General features: G+C 45.3%; 1 protein-coding gene across 2 annotated transcripts; it reads right to left on the reverse strand.

Annotated features, from left to right (window-relative positions):
- Positions 1-6678: 6678 nt before the first annotated feature.
- Positions 6679-8977, reverse strand: LOC108386972 (olfactory receptor 7D4-like). 2 transcript variants are annotated; one of them, XM_073221015.1, is made up of 2 exons: positions 7958-8977; positions 6679-6982 (listed from the first exon to the last, which is right to left on the reverse strand). In XM_073221015.1, the coding sequence occupies exons 1-2, from the start codon at positions 8925-8927 to the stop codon at positions 6816-6818; spliced, it is 1137 nt and encodes a 378-aa protein (XP_073077116.1). In that variant the 5' UTR covers positions 8928-8977; the 3' UTR covers positions 6679-6815. The 2 variants fall into 2 exon arrangements, with proteins under 2 accessions (XP_073077116.1, XP_036874332.2); XM_037018437.2 differs by having other exon boundaries at positions 6922-8977.
- Between the last annotated feature and the right edge of the window lie 15789 nt (positions 8978-24766).

Here is a 24766-nt window from a genome sequence, read left to right on the forward strand (position 1 = left end):
ACAATAACAATATTATACACAGCAGTAATAGTGGTATAACTCCATTCCGGTTCCCAGACCCGATTCCAATGTGTTTCAGTATGTGGGAGGGGGTCTTCCCACACATACTAACACCAAGCAATTCTCGAACACCAGCAGTGTGTTGGAGACCTGAACTCAATTCTGCTGCTATCTTCCCAGAGACAGCACCAGATCCCCAGGTGAAGGGCTCCGTCCTACAAGACTGCCCTCCAACCCCAACTCCAGATACTGGTCTCAAGCCCCAGGCAGTTACCTGTGCTTCTGACCTGCCAGCTACAGATTGGAGGTTCCCACGACCTCCCCGTTAGGTTTGATTAATTTTCTAGAGTGGCTTACAGAACTCAGAAAACACTTTCGTTTACCAGTTTAATAAAGGACATAAGCTAACAGCCAAATGAAGAGAGAAGGTCCCAAACAAAGGAGCTTCTATCCTCATGGAGCTTGGGGCCTTGCTCAGTGGCACATGGAGGCATTCTGGTTCCCCAAGTACAGAATCTCTCCATGAATGAGAAGCAGGATTCAACTTAGTAGAGCAGGCAGAGCAGAGAGAGTGCAAACAGGTCTTCTCATGGGCTTTTGTGAGGGCTTCATTACATAGTCGTGATTGACTAAATTATTGGCCACTGGATGATTCAGCCTCCAGCCCCTGAACTTGGGTGGGGGTCCACAAGTTTCTTATTAACATGACAAACACCTGTTTCACCTTTAAGACTCTGCAGTGGTTTAAGGACCTATGGATGAAGACCAAATATACCTGGGAAATATATATATGTATGTATTTCTTATTATTCATTATATCACAAGCTGCTTTGGGGATAAGTTTAGCCTTACCTGACCAGATGACCAACAAGAATTTGACTGACAAACCAGGACCCTGAACCGTGGTGCTGTTCACAGCCCATCCTTTCTCCTGCAGATGTTGCACATGTCTAGGTGCTGTACCTTCTACATTTGAAGGAGAATCAGATGTGAGCACGATATCCTTAATATAATGGTACAGCCACACTGTTGGCAGTTTCTCCCACGGTGCCACATCCTGGGCTACAAGTCTGTGACAGATGCTGGGGCTGTGGCAGTATCCCTGTGGAGGACAGTGAAAGTCCATTGCTGTCCTTCCTGTGTGAAGGCAAATTGTTCCTGGCTTTCTTGTTCTAGGTCAATGGAAAAGAATTGTTGGAAAAATGGATGTTTTCAACCAGAATTTCTCACCTGGTCTTGATAATGATATGCATATAAGGGCCTGTTCACACACAAATGTCACTGCCAGCTGCTGCTCTGTCAGTAGACTGCCAGTCCAGGGTATGGGGTGGAGAGTAGCAGCTATTCTCTCCTCCACTCTGTTCCTTGTACATAATTGGTCAGGTACCCACCAGTCACTAGGGACCCACGCACAGAGTTGCTCCTGAAAGGAGGGGTGGGGGAGGTGAGGCATGTGCCATGGCTGGAAGGATGGAGTTTTCAGAGGGGAGCCAAGCAAGAGTGGGCAGAGGTCACTGGAGAGAGAGGAGGGTGCCAGGGGAGCATGAGGCTGACCTGTAAGGAGGAAAAGTCCTTCCCCAAACTCTCACCCCTGTTCTCCATTCGTCCTATTGAATTCATACAGAACTTGTCCCATGTGGGGAACCCCCTTCCTCCCAGAGTCACAAGAAGGCATTAGCAAGATTCACAACATAATGTTATGTTCCTAGTTCATGAAATAGAACATTACTGACAAATAGATTTTTCTATGTGTGTTCCTGCCCCTATTAAATCTACCCACATTTGTGTCCTCATGACCTTTAAACCCTTCCTCTGGGTAGTGGACCATATTTCCTTCCATGCTCTCATTGCCTCAGGCTCTTCCAAGTCTGCTAACATACAGGTGATCTCACTATGGGCTGCACTAAGTGAGGGGAAAGGATGGCCACTAAGTGCCCAAAGAGGGCTGGGGGAGTCATTTGAAGCACCACATTCCTCATCCCCACAATAAAAGGCTCTTCATCTGGGCCATAATTCTCTGGACTCTAAATGGCATTTTTTGTGCCAAACTCCCATAACACCTGTTGGAGCTCAGCATATGTCTTCCATCTAGTGGGCGAACATGGTATATCACACTGTTTGGGCCATAACAGCATGCAGTGTTGCCATAAGCTAATTGAGAAGGAAGTGGTTCCCTGGGATCTAATGAACATTTTGTAATCACTGCCTCAAGGCAGGATGAACTGTCAGGGAAACCAGCTTTTCCACCTCTGTTCCAGAAAGAGCAATTCCATCTCCCCCTACATCCCAAAGACACAGGAGCCAAGCTACTATGAACTCTGAGGGCTTCTGACAAAACCAGGAGCCCAAATCCACCAGCTCAGTCTTAGCATAGGGGTGGAGTATAGAGTGCTCCAGGACCTGGGCACCTGGGGAGGGCACGGCACCTCTCCTGGAGTAACCCACAGTCGCTGCATCTTTTATTTTCTTGACCACAGCTGACAAGCTTTCGATAAAGGAGGCATCAGTGCCTCTGACACCACCCCTTCATCCTTCCCTGGATCCCTCTCCATTTCCAGGGCTGATGACACTCCCCCAAGTGCCTCCTCTGCAACACCTTTTGCCTTTTCTACAGAGCCATGTAGCAACGTCATCTCCCACTTCAACAGCTCCTTTACATTCACCTCAGTATCTTGCAGCTGGCATTCTTGCACTGCCTCTTATGCTTCTTGCAGGAGTACATCCTCTTTCATGGCCTTTGCCTCTTCCACAGTACCTCACAGCAACACCATTTCATTCCTCAAAAACTCTTTTATTTTCTCCACAGCACCTTGCAGCTGGTGTTCTTGTGCTGGCTCCTCCCGTATCAATGTAATTTCATTCTTCAACAAATCCACAGCACTTCACAGTTCACATTCTTGTGCTGCCACTTCTCATGTCTCTCCCAGGAGCATGTTCTCTCTCATCTGTAGCCTGTTTTAATACCGTGAGAAACAGCCAACCCATGGTTCCTGCAGCCTCACGGGAATTCTGTTTCTCAAAGGACCGCCTTATTTTTCCAAGGGCCACCTCTACTGCCTTGGACATCATCTCCACAGCCTCCCAGTCCTGGGAAAGGGCCCAGTCCACTAGGAGGCAAGCCTGCTCAGACCACATGGCCACTGGGGGACACTCAAATGTCTCCCCATCCACAGGGGCAGCCCGCTGAAGAACCCTTCCCATGAGGGCAGCCTATTCAATTCTTCAGTCTACAGCAAATCCTGCTGACTATGCTGATTGTCTTGCCTGAGGTTTCAGCCCCACTCAAGTTCACTATGGATTTAGTGAGACTGAGAAATGACAATGGCATGTTCTTGGGGTAAAACGGTTTATACCTGGCTTTATTCTAATGTTGGTAGGTTGAGCACTAGAATCACATCTTCACTCAGCAGTCTGCAAGTCCATAATCCATCTCCATCTCTGCCTCCACCCAGGGCACTGGGCAGAGCTCTTTATATATATAGTGACTCAGTCCATAATAGCTCACTGAAACATTAGCCCAGCAGTAGGCTAATTACATCACCAAGTAGTTCAGGATCAGGTGAGGATCCTGGCCATAGGAATTTCCATTTTCTCCACATCACAGGTACAATCTTTTCCTTTGAGATACATTTTATATCTTTAATTTCTTATTCATTTTTTGCAACAAAAGTTTTAATGAAGCTATTCTGGAATTTTGAAGACTGTTTTTAAATGCACTTCTTAAATGATTTTATATACTTGTAATATTCCTCATAATGACAATAGTTATTCTAGACTGTAATTCCCCTGAGGGTCTGCAGCAGTGTAGAGTAAGACCTTTTTAAACAGAGTTTAATCTACATTTCTCTCCAATTAGGGTCCCTAACCTTACTGTTACAAAGCCAAGTTCTCAGGACACAAAACAAGATTAGTGAGATTTGCCATTTTTGCAAGATATCTGCAGCTTGCAGGACTATGGTTCTTAGACAGAAAGTAAGCAGGTGTGCCAGAAGGTGGTGCACTCTCTGTATTTAGAGAATCTCATTTCTTTTAGCTAAGCCTTTGAGTGTCTTAGAACTGATCTAAAGCCTAAGAGGGACATGCCACAGAATTAGGAATTGTGTGTGTGTTAGGGGGTGGGGGTTAGAGTTAAAAAGAAATTTTCTTGAGGTTGGTGGGTGATCTGGCATGGGGAAAACTGAAGTTCCTATGGCCAGGATCCTCACCTGAGCCAAAACCACTTTATGATGTAAGTGGCCTACGGTTAGGCTACTTCTTCCACACACATGGGCAATAAGCTATTATTGACTAAGTCACTATATAAAGAGCTCTTCCCAGTACCCTGGGTGGAGGCAGAAATGAAGGAGGATTGCAGACCTGCAGACTGTTGGATGCAGAAGTAATTCCAGTGCTCGACCTATCACTGGGAGAACAAGCCAGGTAATAAACCCTTTTACCCCAAGAATTTTCCATTGTCATTCCTCAGGCTCACTGAATCCATAGTGAACTTGCCTGAGGCCGAAACCCATTGGCAAGACACCTGGTAACAATTTCACCTGTTCCATGACCAACTTGTCCTTTCACAAGAGTCTTCTTGAGGTGGCAAGGTGCTCACAGCCTTTAAATGCTCTCCCCATGCCCACCAATTCTGCAGCTTTTTGGCCTCCAAGATCATCATTAGAAATAACCTTTATCTACGCAAAACAGGATAAGCCTGTGAACCTTTACTTATCAGAAGTGACAAAAAATGTTACTGCCTCCTGGCCAATGGAAAGTCCTGTGCACATCACCAATTCCTGTGCAACCTTGGCCTGGAGAAAGGATTGAACCAGCAAGCCCCAAGGAATGGGGACCATGGACTGATTCTGAACAAAATGGAGACCAGAAGCTGCCACCAACAGCTCCCAGCATGGAGCCTGGGGGATAATTCCAGGCAGTGGGGAACCACAGTGTAAACCGTCAGAATCCTGACTGGATATTCAGGACCAGAGCTAAGGTCTAGGGTCTCTACCCAGTGAATTGTGGTCTGAAAGACTAGGGTCTTGACTCTGGATGGAACTGCCAACTCAACTGGACTCACCGATAGATTGGGAGCTCAATGAAAAGCCACCAGAGCTCAGAACCAATTGAAACTCAGCCATGGCACTGGAGAAAGACAGTGAATTCAAAGGGTTCAAGGGCCTGTGTGGATAAAATGAGAGTTCCTGTGGCCAGGATTCTCACCTGGCTGTGGTTAACTAGCTCATTGCACACCTGTGGGCAATACATGGCTGTTGACTCAATGTAAAGAGCTCTGCCCAGTGCTATGGGCGCCACATGGTGGCACAACTGCAAGGCTGCAGGAGAGCAGAGCAGAGGCTGGAGTGGTGGCAGCACCGAGGACAGAGGCCCAGAGGACAGCTGTGCGGGACAACTGTGCAGAGAGGCCCAGAGGATAGCTTTGTGGGATGGCTGTGCAGACAGAGGGGCCCAGAGGCAGAGACTGGCTTCCTGCATGCAGACTCGCTCTGAGTGAATGGGATTTTAGTTACTGACCTGCCACCTGGAAATAAAGTTGGGTATAACCCTTTCACCCCAAGAACACTTTACTGTCAATTTCTTTGGTCACATTGAATCCACAGCAAACTTTCCCAGAGCTGAAACCCATTGGCAAGACAGCCTGGGTCTCTCATTGTCCTGGATTGCCCCTGGTAGTTTGCTTCACAGCCTATCACAGTTACTGAATCTCTTCAAAATCAAACTCAACCAAGACAATTTGAATATCTATTTGGCTTAAGTGATTCATGACATGGGCAGAATCCCACCTAGCAAACAGAAAGGAGCTCCGTCAGGCTTCTGAGAAGGAGAGGTTTTTAAATGCAGAGAGGGAGCAGAAGGAAAGGGAATTATTAGCAAAGGATCCATGTTTTAGGCTGTGACCCAGGGATGACAGATGGATCTATCAATAACCTTCCTACAGCCGACCAGGGAATTTCAGGCTGACTGGTTAGAGGTTGCTTTCCTGGTGGGAAGCTGAAACTGCAGTTAGATGTTAAATCTCGGTTTGCCGACATGGGGCCCTAACTCTAAGTGAATCTGCATGGGCCTATGTGGTTTTTCTCATTAACAGTGGATAAGATTCAGCCAAGCATCATTTTGTCTTTCTAACACCCAGTACGAACCAGGAACTTCTCCCTCATTCTGTATAATTATTTGATTTACAGCTGAACACTCAGGTCTTATCATCAATGAGGCCCCTCAACTCAACCATTCCAAGATTAAAGTGATGTTTGTACATCCCTAAATACTGCTTTAACTGTTACTCCCATCACTGTGAAAGTTAACAACATCTACCCTCCACCCGTGGGGTTCTACTCCACTGATTCTCAAACAGGCTTTTTTTCCCCTAAAGGACAATTGGCAGCATCTGAGGACATTTCTGCTTATCACAGCTCAGTGCTGGCATCTGGTGGGTAGATGCAGGGATCTGTTAAAAGTTATACAGCACACAAGACTGTCCTCATGAAATAGAATTACATAAACCAAATGTCAATACTGTCGTGGTTTAGAAAGCCTGGTAAGGACAACTGAGGACTAAACTTTTTATCTAAAAAAAATTGTTGTCTCTTATTTTATAAAGATATAGAAAATACTGTCTGAAGGAAATCTCGATCTTTCTCCATTATTTAGTGCTACTTCTACTCTTTTGTTGTGGCTAAGTATACATTTACCATTTTAACCATGTTCAAGTGACCAGGTCTACTTATGTAGCATTAAGCAGATTCACATTGTTGCCCAAACTTCACCACCATCTACCTGCAGAACTGTTTCGTTTTCTCATTTTGAAACTCTACCCATTAAATACTCACTCCCCATTTCTCCTCCTTCCAAATCCCTGCCAATAATGCACTGGAAAAAGTAAGTGACAGCTGGTGCTGACCATTGGTAGGCTGGTATGTAATGGAGACAGAGAAAGGACCCCATGGAATGTGGCAGACATGCTGAGCTTCTAATACTCTACCGTCATTATGGACTATCAATAAATTTCCCCAAAAGCGAGCTAACTTCTGAATACACTCCACAAGTGTATAACTACCAGTACTGACAGCACCTCCTGAGAGTACCCTTACCCCAAAATAAACCACAGAGAGAATAAATCTTATTTTATTGTATTCATGATTAAATGTTTTAGGATCTTGAAGCACATACTAAAATTGCAATGATGGGAAAAAGAAGTCTAATAAAACAATAGAGAGGAAAGGAAGGAAGGAAAACTGGAGGGAAGAGGGAGAACAAAAAGCAAAGCAGAGGAAATGTGTGATCCTATGCAATTTGTTACACACACCTGAACAAACTGGCTTCCAAATCTATATTCCTACACTTGAAAACCACATCACAGTTTTATGAATAGTAGACAGCAAAGTAAGGATTGTGTCAGGTTCCCAGGTTAGAATCCATTCCAATCACAATCTCTTGTCTGAAAAAATGGGGCTAATAACAAAAAATATCTCAAAGCAATTTTGTCAGGATGACATGAAATTATACATTAGGGCAACAAGAAATATCTTGATACTACAAATTCTTTTGTTATGACTATTTTTCATTCCATTTCTTCCAGGGAAATACACAACCAAATTAAGGGGACTAACATTAACATTTGGGGGATAATTTTTGGGGAAACCATGTCAGCACTTGACAGAAGGGCTTCGCATCTAATGCAGGGAGTCTGAGGAATGCCTGTAAGCTGACTAAGGAGAGAGGTTTATGGTAAACAAACATGGAAGAACAGAGAAAAAATCCCAGAGGGAGTGAGTGAGGATAACTAATATAAAAACAAATAAAGGCAAAGCCATAGGTACAGTGGAAATGGAACAAACGGAGCATGTCTGTCAGGGAGGAAAATAACCTGGATACTGAAGTTCGTGACGTTTGCCTTTCAGCCACAAATATCCACTTTTGAAGCCAATGACCCACTACAGACAAGAGGCTGTTCAGCTGAGGAGCCTTCCCAGGGCCCCTTTCACGTCCCTGTTCCGCAGGCTGTAGATGAAGGGGTTCAGCATGGGGGTGACCACCGTGTACATCACTGAGGCAATCGAGCTCCTCTGGGGAGAATGAGTCACAGCAGCGCTGAGGTAGACCCCCAGACTTGTCCCATAGAACAAGGAGACCACAGACAGGTGAGACCCACAGGTGGAAAATGCTTTACACCTGCCCTCAGTGGAGGCCATCCTCGCTATGGAGGAGACGATCTGAGAGTAAGAGAACAGGACTCCGGTGAGAGGAAACACACCCAGAAGAGCCGTGGCCACATACAAGGTGATGTCATTGATGAGGGCGTCAGAGCAGGCCGCCTTGAGAACCTGCCCCAGCTCACAGAAGAAGTGCGGGATTTCAGTGCCTACACAGAAGGTCAGCCGCACCATCAGTAGAATATGAACCAGGGAGACCCAGGAAATGGTGAACCAACACGCAAGGACCAGGAGCCCACAGAGTCGGGGGTTCATGATGGCCGTGTAGTGCAGTGGGTGGCAGACGGCCACGTACCGGTCATAGGCCATCACGGTCAGGAGGAAGTTGTCCAGCCCAGCAAAAACCACAAAGAAATACACCTGAGTGAGGCAGCCTACGTAGGAAATGTCTTTTCTCTGTGTCTGGATGTTTACCAGTGTCTTGGGGACGGTGGTGGAGGTGAAGCAGATGTCCACAAAGGACAGGTGGGAGAGGAAGAAGTACATGGGGGTGTGGAGGTGGGGGTCAGAGCTGACAGCCAGAATGATGAGCAGGTTCCCAAGCACGGTGACCAGGTACATGGACAGGAAGAGACCAAAGAGGACAGGCTGCAGTCCCGGATCCTCTGAGAGGCCCAGGAGGAGGAACTGGGATACTTCTGTGCTGTTTCCTGCTTCCATGGAGGTGGGGTGTCGGCTGGGAAAGGAGGCAACGACAACGTTCGGTGAAAAGCCCATGGGCACCTCGGCCAGCCATCTGCCTAGGACACCACCTGCACATGGACATCCTCCACCCTCTATAGGTCCAAGAGCCACTGATTCACTCAGTCAAATGATAGGTCATTCCTATTATAAAGGTAAATACTTTGCTTACTTAAAATTTAGCAAAAGTCTCTTATCTAGAACTCAGTGGTCCTAATTCTCTTTGAAGCTATGGACATAAATAAACTTCTATGATATGACCATTCCAAAATAATTAAGACACCTAACATCCTTTCTTTTATATACCCCTAACTTCATTCAGGTTGTTCTCTAAGCATTACTATATGTGGATTCTCAAACCATCTTGATTCTATGACAAATAACCCTCAAGAGCCTCAGTTTTTTTCTCTTTAAAACTGTGATTACTACTTTGCCTTTTGTGTGGATTCAAATACCTTTCTGTACAGTAGTATCTCAATACAGGACAGCCATTATTGATTTAAAGGCATTCATTTATGACAATTATTTTTGAAAGAAGGCCCTCCCAAAATACAGTACAGAGCTGTCATTTAGAAAATGGGATATAGAGTCAGACATCCTGGGGAGAATTTTGTTCCACCAAGTCACTTTCTGTGAGACCTTGACCAAGTTATTTCATCTGTCTTAGCTGCAGAAACCTCCCCTCTACAGGGGGAAGACAAAATAAGACTGATGAGTGAATTGAATGAAATGATGTATGTCATTGTTCCAGTGTTGTTCGTGACATTCAGTGGATACTTCATAAATGTGACCTTCTGTTATTAAAGTCACAAATAGTCAGTCTTGCATACCTGTTATTCATTGATATTCCCCTTAAACTAGGGCAGCCATCAAACATTGAATTCTGACCATTATGCACACAAGTTGACTACCCCTTCTGAACACCACGCAGCAGTCCTAGTCAATGAAGGTCCCTACAGCTTCCTATTTCTGTACACCTGCCAGATGAATTCTTCCAAGAGGGAAAAGCATGTGTACTACACAGATAAGAGCAATAAACAAAGGCACACAACCATTAAAATATAGTAAAAGGTGTGTGTGCTCATGTGTACATGTTCTTTGGTGGAGATGTGTTGTATTAAAAACCAGCATAGCTGTCGGTGGGGGGGGGAAGATGGTGGCGTGTGAAGTGAGGCAGAAACCTCCTCCCCAAAACACATATAACATGAAAATAAATCAAATACAACTAATCCTGAAAGAGGGCCTGAGGACTGCAGAACAGACTGCCTACATCTGGGGAAAAGAGAAGACCTCATACAAAAGGGTAAAGTAGGAGGCTTAACAACATGCTGCTAAATAGCCAATGGATCAGTGACCAAATAAAAACAGAGATCCGGCATTATATGGAGAGAAATGAAAACAACTCAGCACTCCAAGACCTGTGGGATGGAGAAAAGGCAGTTCTACAAGGAGAGTATATAGCAATACAGGCCTAGCTCAGGAAGGAAGAAGAATCCCATATAAACAGTCTAATTCACAATTAATGAAACTGGAAAAAGAAGAATAAATGAGGCCCAAAGTCAGTTGAAGAAGGGACATAATAAAGATCAGAGCAGAAATAAATAAAATTGAGAACAAAGCAAGAGAAAGAATCAATAAAACCAGGAGCTAGTTCTTCAAGAAAACAAACAAAATAGATAAACCCCTAGCCAGATGTATTAAGAGAAAAGGAGAATCTACACACATCAATAGAATCAGAAATGAGAAAGGAAAAATCACAATGGACCCCACAGAAATAAAAATAATTATTACAGAATACTATGAGAATCTATGTACTAACAAACTGGAAAACTTAGAAGAAATGGAAAACTTCCTAGAAAAATACAACCTTCCAAGACTGACCAAGGAAGAAACAGAAAATCTAAACAGACCAATTACCAGCAATGAAATTGAAACGATAATAAAAAAACTACCCAAGAACAAAACCCCCAGGAAAGATGGATTTACTATTGAATTTTATCAGACATATAGAGAAGACATAAAACCCATCCTCCTTAAAGTTTTCCAAAAAGTAGAAAAGGGGGGCAAGACTTCCAAACTCATTCCATCGGGCAGGCATCACTCTAATACCAAAAACTGGCAAAGACACCATAAAAAAATTACAGACCAATATCCCTGATGAACATAGATGCAAAAATACTCAACAAAATATTAGCAAACCAAATTCAAAAACACATCAAAAAGATTGTCCACAATGATCAAGTGGCATTTATTCCAGGGATGCAAGGATGGTACAATTTTTGAAAACCCATCAACATGATACACCACAGGAAAAAAAAAGGGCAAAAACCACATGATCATCTCCATAGATACTGAAAAAGCATTTGACAAAATTATGCATCCACTCATGATAAAAATTCTCAACAAAATGGGTATAGAGGGCAAGTACCTCAACATAATAAGGGCCATATATGACAAACCACAGCCAACATCATACTTAAGAGCATAAAGGCGAAAGCTTTCCTCTAAGATTGGGAACAAGACAAGGATGCCCACTCTCACCACTTTTATCCTACATACTTCTGGAGGTCCTGTCCCCAGCACTCAGACAACACAAAGAAATAAAATGCATCCAGATTGGTAAGGAAGAAGTTGAACTGTCGCTCTTTGCAGATGACATGATACTGTACATAAGAAACCCTAAAGAATCCACTCCAAAACTACTAGAACTAATAACTGAATTCTGCAAAGTTGCACTATACAAAATTACTGCACAGAAATCTGTTTAATTCCTATATACTAATTATCAACTAGCAGAAAGAGTAATAAGGAAAAAAACCTCCAGTTACAATTGCATCAAAAGAATAAAATACCTAGGAATAAACCAAACCAAGGAGTTGAAAGACCTCTACTCTGAAAACTACAAGACACTCATGAGAGAAAGTAAAGAAGCCACCAATATATGGATATAAACCCCGTGCTCATAGGTAGGAAGAATTCATATTGTCAAAGTGGTCAACCTGCCTAAAGCAATCTACAAATTCAATGCAATCCCTACCAAAATACCAACAGCATTCTTCAACGAACTAGAGCAAATAGTTCTAAAATTCACATGGAACCACAAAAGACCCCAAATAGCCAAAAGCAATCCTGAGAAGGAAGAATAAAGATGGGGGAATTACACACCCCGACTTCAATCTCTACTACAAAGCCACAGTAATCAAGATGATTTGGTACTGGCACAAGAACAGAGCTATAGATCAATGGAACAGAATAGAGGGCCCAGGTATAAACTCACACATATATGGCTAGTTAATATATAATAAAGGAGCCATGGGTATAACAATAGGGAAATGACAGCCTCTTCAACAACTGGTGTTGGAAAACAGGACAGCTACATGCAAGACAATGAAACTGGATTATTTTCTAACCCCATACACAAAAGTAAACTCAAAATGGAACAAAACCCTGAATGTAAGTCATGAAACCATAAAACTCTTAGAAGACAAAATAGGCAAAAATCTTCTGAATATAAACATGGGTAACTTTTTCCTGAATGCATCTCCTCAGGCATTTCTGCAGAAGAATCCTGCTGTTGTTGCGTGCTGTTCTTGCCGGCGAGGACGGGGCGCGCGACAAGTGGTGCCGAATCCCGGGAACCAGAACATCACCGGCACAGGGAGGACCCTTCAGACATCTGGAGAGGATTCAGAACTGCAGGTCAGAAGAAAGCCCGGAGGGGTAAGTTCCGAGAGGCCCCTGCTTTTTAGGATAATGGTTGATGGTTCTCTGTAAATAAGGAGGCACCATGGGGAATGCACCGTCATTAGTCACGGCGCTGCAGACAGCTCTCAAAGAGTGAAACTTGAAGGTCTCCAGCAAAGTCTTAGGATCTTTTGTGAAGGAGATAGACCGTGTGGCCCCCTGGTTCATTTGTTCAGGGTCCCTCTCAATCCCGAGCTGGGACAAACTGGGGAAAGATCTTGATAGAGAGGAGGAGGAGGGTAGCCTGAGGGGAGGCACCAGGCCCCTCTGGAAACTGATTAGAGCTTGTCTGCAAGATGAGAGATGTGAAAAGGTAATAAAAGAAGGTCAGAGAGCATTGACAGATATCCAAGAGAGCATGTCAGAAACGGAACGGGAAACAGAGAGCGCGCGCGGCCGAAAAAAGGCCACAAAAACGAAGGTAAAGAAACCTCAGAGTGAGGGAGAAAGCCCGCCTAGGGCAAAAGCGAAAGAGCCCCGAGAAGCGAGTGACAATCGCCTCGGAGAAAATAGTAAATACCCCTGGAAAGAGTTGAGGGACCTCCAACTCTCCAATAGGGAATCTGAGGAGGAATTAACGTCCGCAGAGGAAGGGGAAGAAAATAAAACCGCAGAGTGTAGAAGTAAGGGAACCAGCAAAGTTGAAAAGCGGACCAAGGAAAAAATGAAAGCAGGGTGTCCCCCGACGCCCTTTGCCCCGCCACCTTACGTGAGTGGCGCACTCTCCTTTTGCCACCCAGATACTCTTCAGGCAATTAGACAAATGTTTCCTGTATTTGAGGATAACGGTGTACGCTCTCACCAGCCCCTGAGCCATAAACAAGTTAAGGAGTTAGCAGAATCCGTTCGGGCTTATGGAGTCAGTGCTAACTATACCATAGCACAAGTTGAGAGATTAACAGAGACAGCCATGACACCCGCAGACTGGCAATATGTAACTAAGGCATGCCTTTCTAGTATGGGGCAATACATAGAATGGAAGGCATTGTGGCATGATATCAGTATGACCCAGGCACGCGCAAACGCGGCCGAAGGACAGCCTGCGTGGTCATATGATACGCTGACGGGCCAAGGACAGTGGGTAGCCAACCAGACCGCCTTCCCCTTACAGGTATACGCACAAATAAACACGTGCGCTGCCAAGGCATGGAAAGCCCTCACCAACAAAGGAGAAGTATCAGGCAATTTGACAAAAATTATTCAGGGGCCGAGCGAGCCATTTTCTGACTTTGTCGCTCGTATGATGGAGGCCGCAGGCAGAATATTTGGAGATCAGGAACAAGCGATGCCCCTGGTAGAGCAATTAGTATTTGAACAATGTACCAAGGAATGCAGACAGGCGATAACACCCTGGAAACAGAAAAGGATACACGCTTGGTTGAAAGCCTGTAGAGAAATAGGAGGGCCACTCACCAACGCGGGCCTAGCCGCAGCCATATTACAGAGCCACAAACAAGCCAGGATCACTAACAGAAGTATTAAATGCTTTCACTAATCTGTCACGAGGCCTGTCCCAGTATCTTTCAGGAAACTGGTCCCAGGACTTTGATGGAGCACTAGAAGAACTGCGGCGAGAAATAGTCCACATCAACTCCACCCGTCTAGATATCTCCGTAGCAGAAGGACTCTCTTCCTAGTTCCTCAGAGCTCTCTCCCATGTCAAGGAGTGGGCGGGCATGGCTGGGATGGGCGTGTTCATGCTTGGAGGTCTCATGCTCCTACTCTGGTTGTTATGCAGACTCCGCAATCAACATAAGGACAAGGTGATCCTTGCTCAAGCCCTAATGGCGATAGACATTGGCGCCTCTCCCCAAGTGTGGCTCAATATGCTTAAGAAGGAAGCTCAGCTTTAGCTTGAGGTAGCTCTTGCACCCTGAGCCCATGTGGCACTGCACCAGGCCCGAGTACCTCAATGCTTAATCACAGCTTTCTTTAAGAAGCTCATGGTGCAAGAGGGTTGAGAAAAAGGGTCCAAACCCTTTGTACCAAGCGGTCCCAACGCCAGCCAGAGGATGCGAGGCAAAGCACTGCAAGAGGTCTCGGACCCCTCTGAGAGGCATGCCTGACTGCATAGGGGTAGATGCCCAGAACCCCTCTCCAAAAAGGGGGCATCAGGAAGTATGATGGAGGTCAGGCCTCTGTCTCCGCCTCTGCTGGCAAGTTCCGCCTTGAGCTTCTGTTAGACAAAAAAGGGGGAGATGTTGGCAGCCGCGCTCAGAAAATAGCGCCCCATGCAGGGCAGCCGGAAGGCCCCGAACTTCCTAATGACAAATCATCCCACACCACTAAACTACATGCTAATTGCGCCTTGGCATAAGGACCAATGAGACCCACCAAATGGTTATGCTAATAAGGCATATGGAGCCGCACCAACCAGGTCAGAGCATGAGAACTATATAAGCAAGCCTCTCCTTCCCCTCTGGGTCCTGAGAGAAACAAAAGTAAAAATGAACAAACAGGACCACATCAAGCTAAAACGCTTCTGTACAGCAAAGGATACTATCAGCAGAACAAAAAGGAATCCTACAGTATGGGAGAATATATTCATAAATGACTTATGTGATTGGGGGTTAACATCCAAAATATAAAAGAGCTCACATGCCTCAACACCCAAAAAACAAATAAGTGGGCAGAGGATCTGAACAGATAGTTTTTCAAAGAAGAAATGCAGATGGTCAACAGGCACATGAAAACATGCTCCACATCACTACTTATCAGGAAAATGAAAATTAAAACCGCAGTGAGGTATCATCCCACACCAGTTAGGATGGCAACATCCAGAAGACAAGAAACAATAAATGCTGGAGAGGATGCAGAGAAAGGGGAACCCTCTTACACAATTGGTGGGAATGTAAATTAGTTCAACCATTGTGGAAAGCAATATGGTGGCTCCTCAAAAAACTAAAAATAAAAATACCTTTTGACCTGTAATTTTACTCCGAGGTATTTATCCAAAGAAAATGAGATTCATGATTCAAAAAGACATATGCACCCCTATGTTTATCGCAGCACTATTGACAATAGCCAATATAAGGAAGCAACCTAAGTGTCCACCAGTAGATGAATGGATAAAGAAGAGGTGGTATATATACACAATGGAATATTATTCAGCCATGAAAAGGAAACAAATCCTACCATTTGCAGTGACATGGATGGAGCTCGAGGATATCATGCTCAGTGAAATAAGCCAGGTGGAGGAAGGCTATTACCAAATGATTTTGCTCATTTGTGGAGTATAACAACAAAACAAAACAGCAGCAGATGCACAGACTCCAAGAAAGGAATAGTGGTTACCAAAGGAAAGGGTTGGGAAGAGTGGATGGGGAGGGAGGGAGAAGATGATTAAGGGACATTATAATGTGCAGACACAATATAGGTCGGTCACGGGGAAGGCAGTACAGCCTGAAGACAAGTAAGGACTCTACAGCATCTTACTACACTGATGGTCAGTGACTGCAATGTGGTGGTGGGGGGCGGGGAGACTTGGTAATATGGGTGAATGTTGAAAACACAATGTTGCGCATGGGGAACCTTCATAAGCCTGTATATCAATGATACATTAATTTTTTAAAACTCAAGAGAAAATGAATCAGCTGACCGACACAGGGGAACCACAGAGAAAGCAGAAGCAAGCTGCCACTTCAGAGCCTGCAACTAAAATCTGCTCCTGAAAATACTCTACCGTGAGTTTTGCCAAGAAAGCAACAGTGGAGGCCTTATACACATCTACCGTATAGACACATGAATGTATTTTACATGTCTTTAAATGCACAAACAGCTTTTCGGTTTCAATCTCACTCTTATGAACACCTACCACCACCAAAATTAAGAATAAACTTTGTATTTTGAAGAAAAGAAACACAGCACTGCTAAGTGCATGTAAGTGATTAATCAGCAACTAAAAATATTCAAAGCCTCTACAAATCAAATATTCTTTAGAAATCAATGGCAAATTTGAGATGAAAAGAGATGTTTATAAGCTCCATGATAGAAAATGCTCAGCATTATTAATGTATAAACAATGCGAGTAATTATAGAATAAATATCATTGAGGACCACTTTGGAACAGGGAGGCAGATGGAAAATGCTTCTCCTAAATATGAATTATGGAGCTGTGAGAGGAAGGGTAGGTAATTGTTCATCAGGAGAGGTAGGGAATTGGCAAGCATTTGGGCTGAGAGCACAGAATTCACAGTTGCTCCATGGGTAGTAAGCTTGGAAATAGAAGGGATTTGAGGGGCCAGGGAGATGTTGAATGGAGTGTGGGGATCAGCACGGACACCAAGTGTGAAGACAAACGAATAATCTACATTTAAACACTAAAATGATAACATCAAATTCATGAACAGGCACAGTCTGTCTACAACAAGTTCAATCATTTGATAGTCTCCTGAAGTTCAAAGAGATTCTGAAGATGAGAAAAGTAAATTAGCCCGATTACTGAGCATCAGAAATGATTATATTATTTGGATGCCTAAATGAAACAACAATCAATACAGAACTATTAAGTGCTATCAGTAAATCAAATATGCAAGAACAGAGATGGATAGAGCAGGAAAATCCAATCACATGAAAGTTAATAGATAATACCTCGTGCATAATAGATCTCCACTGAGTCGTCAATGACTGAACAACTGGACCCAGGAAATCAAACAAAAACCTATAATTCATGGAAAACAGTTGAGAAGGGGTGGAGACTCTTTGGAAAATAAGTCTTAGTGGAGAGCGGTACAAGGTTCCAAGAGGACAGAGTAGGATTCAGAGCAGGAGCTGGAGAAGACGGCTTTACACACAAACCAAGCCATCTGCAAATACAGGGACTGCACCTTTGCAGACTAATGAACATGGGACTGTCCCAGTGTCATTTCTTCTAGAGGCAAAGCTCAGTACTCACGTTCTCTCCTCATTTCCTTCTTACTCCACCAGCGCTCACTGAGACACAGTGACCCTCGCCAAAGGTTATCACTGCAGCTTTCTGCTCTCTGTCCCACGGGATCCCTTTGGGTTTCACATTGACTGGGACCAGAGAATTATAGGACAGAGGCACCTGGGACATATTATCGTCGCAAGGGTTGAATTCTCAGAGCTCCTCATTAAATAAATTGTATTGCCTTTTCTCTCCAAAAAATTTAGCTTCTTTGGGTACAGCACGTATAATGGAAAAGTTTGAGCCAATGCTGTGTCTGCATCCGTAATCGAAGACAGAGAAAAAGGTGTTTTCTCCAAGGAGAAGTCCTTCTTTGGTTTGATTTAAGATGACAAGGTATCTCCTAAGGATTTTTTACTTTCTGCAGGAACCAAAACCTGGGAAAAACTTTCTGTGATTTTCTTCCCATGAAGGACTCTTGGGAAATTCAGTGATCAGTCGGTGTCCACAGTGTCATGGATCTCTTTGTGAAGTGGTGAATCGTCTTGCTTCTGTTGAAATGACTAATCAAATGAGAGTGAAAAATAGCCCTTCACATCTGCTGGTGACATGGAGGCATTGTTTGTGTTGGGGAGGGTTCCGTGCATCACCTCTAAATGGACAGGCAGGGGCGGTACAAGCCAGGGACAGTAAGCGGAACAGTGTTGAGGAAGTGGCCAGTGACAAATATAAATAACAAATGAAATTTGTCAGGGAAGGGGAGGGCAGAGATAAGACACAGTCTAAAGGGTGTGTGCTATATGGTTAGTTTAAAAAATGCTTTTAATGGAAAATATGGAACATGTTTAATTCCAAAGAGGATGATCATATTTAGTGTAGGCATTGAATGCACAGTTCATTCCAGCCACATAATTCACAGGATGCAGTATACGCTGTAAATCAGTGACCATCACAAGGTGTTGTATCTCCAGTTTATAGAGCTCATGGGTCCTGGAATCCAGGCTTGGAAGCACAAGTGGCCCTCTAATGTCACTTCCAGTGAGCCACTGGGATGTTTGTGCTTCAGGGTCCAGCATTCCAGCCTCTGCATATTTAGAGGTCTGGATGCTAAAGGCTAACATGTCCAGAGACATGGCAAAAGTCCCACTGACCTTCAGGGTATGCTGCTGCCTGCCACTTCACGTCCCTCCTGCCAAGAAAAGGAGTCACCACCTGGCAGGGTAATTGGCCATAGTCATCGTGTCATTGTGTGACCCTGCAGTGGCCGTGCCCTGGTGGATACAGGGTGCTGTCACTCAGGCTCCCACAGCATGAAATCTGATTGGTGTGTCCTTTGGCGGGGCAGCTTCCCTTAGCAGAGAGCAATTCTCTAGGAGGATGAAGGCTGAGGGCTGTCACCTGGTGGCACTCCCTGCACCTGGAAGAATAGTCACTTAATTCTGGTGGGAGAAGTGGACAACCCCTCAAGGGACTCACTACAGTCCACCCCACCAGCCATTGGGATCAGGACCTGTAACAGCATGTGCAGTGTCCCATGATCGTTCATCCGTGATGCGTGAGCTTAAGGAGCTGGGATGGTCTTTTCTTGAGAAGTGAGTGCCAAACCCACTACTCAAGGATTAAGAGTAAGGCTCAGCCCGGCTCCGTCTGTCCTTCCGACCTCCTTCTGTGTAAACCCAATTCTCTCTCCCACTACTGCCAGTAGTACTGAATGTCAGAGCAACGTGAGTCATTATCCAGTGGAAATCATTAGTGGAATATTTCACAGGTACATCACACTGGAGCTTTCCAAGAACAAACTGTGTTTTCCCTTTGCTTCTCTTCTTTCCAGAATCCTCTTGCCCATCTTATGCTCCAGCCATTCTGCTGTAATTATTTCTGTGGAAGCTGTGACCAGCTTTGCACAGCTGCAGCTGGACAGCCAGTTGCCACAGGCCCAAGCCGTATACCTGCTGTTTCCCACTCTTAAGCTTCCCTAATCATACCACAAGGGCTGCCTGAGAGAATCTGTTCTGTACTAGTAAACATGTGGATGTTAACCCCTCGAGGACCACCCTGTCCAATGGAAGACATAAGTTGATGTCCTGCACCCACCGAGCGGAAAGTTCTGTGGCACACGTCATAACCCCCCTCAGAATGGTTTGGTGGAACTGAGCACCAGGCATCCATTGGGGGATCAAAGTGACAATGATCCCTTTCATTGTCTTTCCTTCTTTCCCTGTTTCACTCCCATTGCTCTGTACTCTTGTTCCTGGGGGTCACATTCTCCCCAGAAAACAGTTTTCTCTACACGAGCCTTTGTGATGAAGACCTGTTTTTTTTATTAAGGTATCATTGACATACAATCTTATGAAGGTTTCACATGAGCAACACTGCGGTTACTACAGTCACCCATATTATCGAGTTCCCCCCCACACCCCACTGCAGTCACTGTCCATCAGTGTAGTAAGATGCTATAGAGTCACTACTTGTCTTCTCTGTGCTGCACTGCCTTTCCCATGGCGCCTCCTACATTATGTGTGCTCATCGCAATGCCCATTAATCCCCTTCTCCTTCCCTCCCGGCTCATCCTCCAAACCCTTTTCCCTTTGGTAACCACCAGCCCCTTCTTGGAGTTCTGTGAGTCGGCTGCTGTTCTGTTCCTTCAGTTTTGTTTTGTTATTATACTCCACAAATGAGTGAAATCATTTGGTACTTGTCTTTCTCCACGTAACTTATTTCACTGAGCATAATACCCTCTAGCTCAATAAGGGCCTGTTTTTAAGGACATACATAAGATGGAAGAACAGCAGTAAAATAATGCTTTGGATTATGAGATAATAATCAAAATTTTAATGTTAATAAAATAATACTAAACTTCTTGCAGTTGTATTACTATGCCTTGTTGTTTTATACCTCATCTCCTTGTATATGCTATTTCTGTTTGTAGTGTTCACTCACTAATTCCAGTGATAGGATTTAGCAGTCAGGTACATATACATATTCAAGCTAAATATTCTATGTATAAAGTTTTTCATTACGGCATTATTTGTTATATAAAAAGAACAGAGGGAATAACATACCTGTCAGTCATCTACATAAATGTGGGTACATACACTCGTACAATGTAATGCTGTGCAGCAGTTAAAAGCAAGATGCCTGGTTAATCCACACACACACACACACACACACACACACACACAAAAACCTACCACAGCTAAGTAAATTCAGCAAGACTGCAGGGAACGTCAAAATTTAAAAGCAGGTGATATCAGATAAATGTAACAACTCCCAGCTTCCTCCAATGGACTGTTTATAACAACCCTTCCCAAGTGCCCCTTTCCTTTATAAGAGAGCGGTCCTCTTTGTCCTCGGACTTAGTCTGTATTTTGCCAGAACTTGCACGTCTTCACTGTTAATTCTACACTACTTGCAATGAACCCATTTTTGCTGGTAAAGTAACCTAAGTTTTAAGGTCAACTGAGTTTACCATGGTGCCCAACATAAAGAAAAAGAAAAAAAAGGGTACTACGGAATTGACTGAAGGCAGGAGATAATCCTACGACCGGACTGGCAAATTTACCAACAGGATAGAAGCACGTACGGGGCGGGGAGAAGTGAGGAAGCTTAAGGCGAGGCCGCGCCCCCAGCCCCGCCCTTCCGACAGCTACACTCACCGCGTGGCCCCGCCCACCCGCAGCCACGTGCCCGGCTGTAGGCCCCGTCCTCGGACCCGGTGCTGGCCACAGGCTAGTCGCCAGGCCAGATCATCTCCCGAGGCCCCCTCGCGGAGCGCCCCCGGGGCCCCTGGGCACCCGCGAAGGCAATGGCTGGTTCCCCCTAACGCGCCCAAAGTGTCCCCGCCCCAAGCCCCGTCCCCGCTCCTCGCGGTCGTCGCGCAAAGCGGAAGTGGCGTATGTAGCGCGCGACGGTGTTTTCCTCCTGTGGCTCAGCGCCCGCGGATGCGTCTTACATCCGTGGAGGGAGGGCCGAGGCCGCAGGGAGGGCGGCGGGCAGTGAATTAGGCCCGGGCCCCGTGGGGCCCCTTAGGAACGCCAAACGCTGCCCCCTGCCGGCCGTCCCCGCGCCGAGCGGGGCGGGTGGGGGGCGAGTGCGCTGATGGGCCCAGCCGTGGGGGGTGCTTCCAGGACCGGAGCCACCGAACAGCCGTGGGGCCTCAGCTCGCGTGAGGGAGGCGAGGGGGAAGGCCCCGTGGACAAGGCCCGCTTCTCCTCTCCAGCCTCAGTCCCTTTCACGAATGGAGTTAATAACAAAGTATCTCAGACATGTTTTAAAAATTACGTAAAATTACACATACAGGACAAGAAACACCTTGATAGTACAAACTCTTTGGTGATGACTATTGCGTAATTTTTAAATCATTTTTTTTCCAATTGAAAAACAACGAAATTAACGTGACTAATATAAACACTGGAGAGGGTAATTTGGGGGAAAACCATGTCAACACTTGATGCAGGTGCCTCACGTTTTATGTTGCGGTCTCCAAAATGTCTGTAAAAAGCTGAGCAAGGGTAGAACATCACAGGTGACAAACAGGGAAGAACAGGACCATTCACAGCGGGAGCTGCTGAAGATAATACAAAAACACATAAAAGCAAGCATAGGTGCCCTGGAAATGGAAGAGGTAACGTGTCCCTTAGGGAGGAGAAGAACCCGGGTATCTACAGCTGTACATTTGCCTCTGGGGCCCAGTGTCTGCCGAGTTCTGAGGCCAGTGACCCAGCGCTGACAAGAGGCTGCCTGGCCGAGGAGCCCTCCCGGGGCCCCCTTCACGTCCTTGTTCCTCAGCCTGTAGATGAAGGGGTTAAGCACTGGAGTGACCTCAGTGAACAGCCCACCTCAGCTAGTCAGCACCTGGACACCACCTGTATGTACACGGACATTCTTCACTCTCTGTTCGTCCTTCAAATGCCAGTCACTCAGTCAAAAGGGAGCCTGTTTTCACTTTAAAGGCATTTATCCTTTTCAAAATTTAGCAGAAATTTTTATCTTCTACACACTGGTTGTAATTGTGTTTAAAGCTATAGATGTAACTTGACTTCTATGATACGATGCTTCTAAAATAATTGAAGGCATCCAATGTCTGTTCTTTGATCATCTCCATGCTTCCTTCATTTATACAGCTCTATGATAGTGATTAAGAAGTGGATTCTCAAACCACCTTGAATCATGATGTTTGCTACTGTTGTGACATGACAGCTCTCTCTCACATGCCCTTTTCTTTCTGAACAGGTGGTGACTGCTCTCACCTACTAAGTTATCACCTACTAAGATTCAAATGCCTTTGTATGCATTAGGATATCAATCAATTATAGCTATTATTATAATTAATATCGCTAATTTATTCCATTTATGAAAACTGTTCCTGATATACAGCTCCCCCGAATTAGAAAATGGGACCTTGAGTCAAACATCCTGGGTAGAATTTTGTTCTGCCAACCTACTCTCTGTGTGACCATGACCAAGTTATTGAATCCCTCTTAGCTGCAGAAACGTCACATCTAAAATGGGAAAAGTAAATATTCCCCACATTGAAAGACTGCATTGAATGAGGTGACGCATTTAACTTTTCTAGTGTAGCTCCTGTGACATACAGTGGACACCTGGGAAACAGGAGCTTCTGTTCTTAACGTCACAATAACCTGAATTATATGGCTATTATTCACCGACATTTCCTTGAAGCTGGGGCAGCCATCAGTGGGGGGATTCTGATCATTATAGACACAACAGTCTGTTACCTCTTCTGGCTGCCATGCAGCACTTCTGGTCAGTGAAGGTCTCTACAGCTCCCTCCCAGGACCACCTGCCAGGTGGATTCTTCTAAGAAGAGGGCAGAGCATGGGGACTACATAGATAATAGGAAGGAAAAAGACACAACCATTTAAGTAAAATACAAAGTATGTGTGGGAATGTGTTTCTGTGTACCTGCTCTCATGTGGGAATGTTTGTATTAAAATTCAGGGGTGATAATTATTATAATTCCCCAACTCGGGCCTCAGCGACAGAACCACTGGGGAGGAGGGTGCCTGCAGGCCTGCAGGGAGGAGTTCCCCAGCCAGCCTGACCTCGGGGGGGCGCTGTGGACGCAACCCCCGGGCTGTGTTCCCGCAGACGGGGAGCCCACGCGGGCCTCTGGGCCAGTTTCCGCGACCGCGAAAAGGCACTCCCGCCTCCTATGCCTGAGGTCATTATTCGAGGGGTGGCAGATGGGGAGAAATGGGAGAGGAAAATATGAGAGGCGAGTGAGACCTGGTGCACCCCGGCCCCAGGAGGTTGTACTACCAGTCCCGCCCAGTCATTCCCGAGAAAGCCTCCCTAGTGGGGAGAAGAAAGTGAAAAGTAGGGAAAACACGTTACTGTGTGTGCTTGTGTGTGTGTGTGTGTTTGTGTGCGTGTGTCTGTGTGCGTGTGTGTGCGCGCGCGCGCGTGTGTCTGTGTGCGTGTGTGTGCTTGTGTGTGTGTGTGTATGTGTCTCTGTGTGTCTGTGTGTCTGTGTGCGTTCGCGCGCCTACACAGACACTACACTGGCTGAAACTTCCCCGTTCAAACAAGCTTGAACCTCAGTGGAGCTGAATTGTCTGCAGAGCTCAAAGGCAGTGCGACAATTTGTTTAATGACGGGCTCTGAGAATTCAGCCGCGGAGACACTAATGACTTGTCCCTGCTGTCCCTGACATATAATTCTCTGGTGCCAACTGAGGTGCCAAGGCACAAGGGCTTCCCCAGGACGTCCTGCAGTCGCAGAGAGCTCCGGGGCTGACCTTCAGCGGGGGCCCCGTGAGAGCAGGTGGAGCGAGACACAAAAAGGGAGAGAACGTGAGTTCGGAGCTTCCCTTCTGGAAAACTGAGACTGGGGCAGCCCCATGTTCATTTGGTCGACAAAGTTGAAGTCCCTCTTCTCTGAAGCTACTTTTGTTTAAAAAACATTCTTCTCCAGCCCTTGTTCTTTTCCTTCTTTCTTCTCATTGAATCTAGATCCTCTCTTACTAGAGCGATTTTTCTGGACACTTTCTACCGCTCCCCACTCTTTCCCACCTTTTTAGGCTGGTCTTAGATTTCATGTGGCCAATATTTTACTCACTTACTACTCACTGGAGATCTATGATGCACCAGGTATTGTCTCTTTTATTCCTAATGCGATGTGATATTTCTATTAAATTATATTGTTTTTGCTGTTCTTGATGCAGATTCGACTTACTGATTGACACCTAATAGTTCTGTATAGTTGCTGTTTCACATTAATGTCCACAATATTCTCTACAAAT

Source organism: Manis javanica, chromosome 13 (genome assembly GCF_040802235.1).
Source record: "Manis javanica isolate MJ-LG chromosome 13, MJ_LKY, whole genome shotgun sequence".
NCBI classification, from domain to species: Eukaryota; Metazoa; Chordata; class Mammalia; order Pholidota; family Manidae; genus Manis; species Manis javanica.

Excerpts from the sequence above, each read along its gene's own strand:
- LOC108386972 (XM_073221015.1), bottom strand. The coding sequence starts at position 8,927 with ATGGGCTTTTCACCGAACGTTGTCGTTGCCTCCTTTCCCAGCCGACAC. Across the intron at positions 6,983-7,957 it reads AGGGGCCCTGGGAAGGCTCC|ACGGTAGAGTATTAGAAGCT; the intron begins TCAGCTGAACAG and ends TAGTCCATAATG.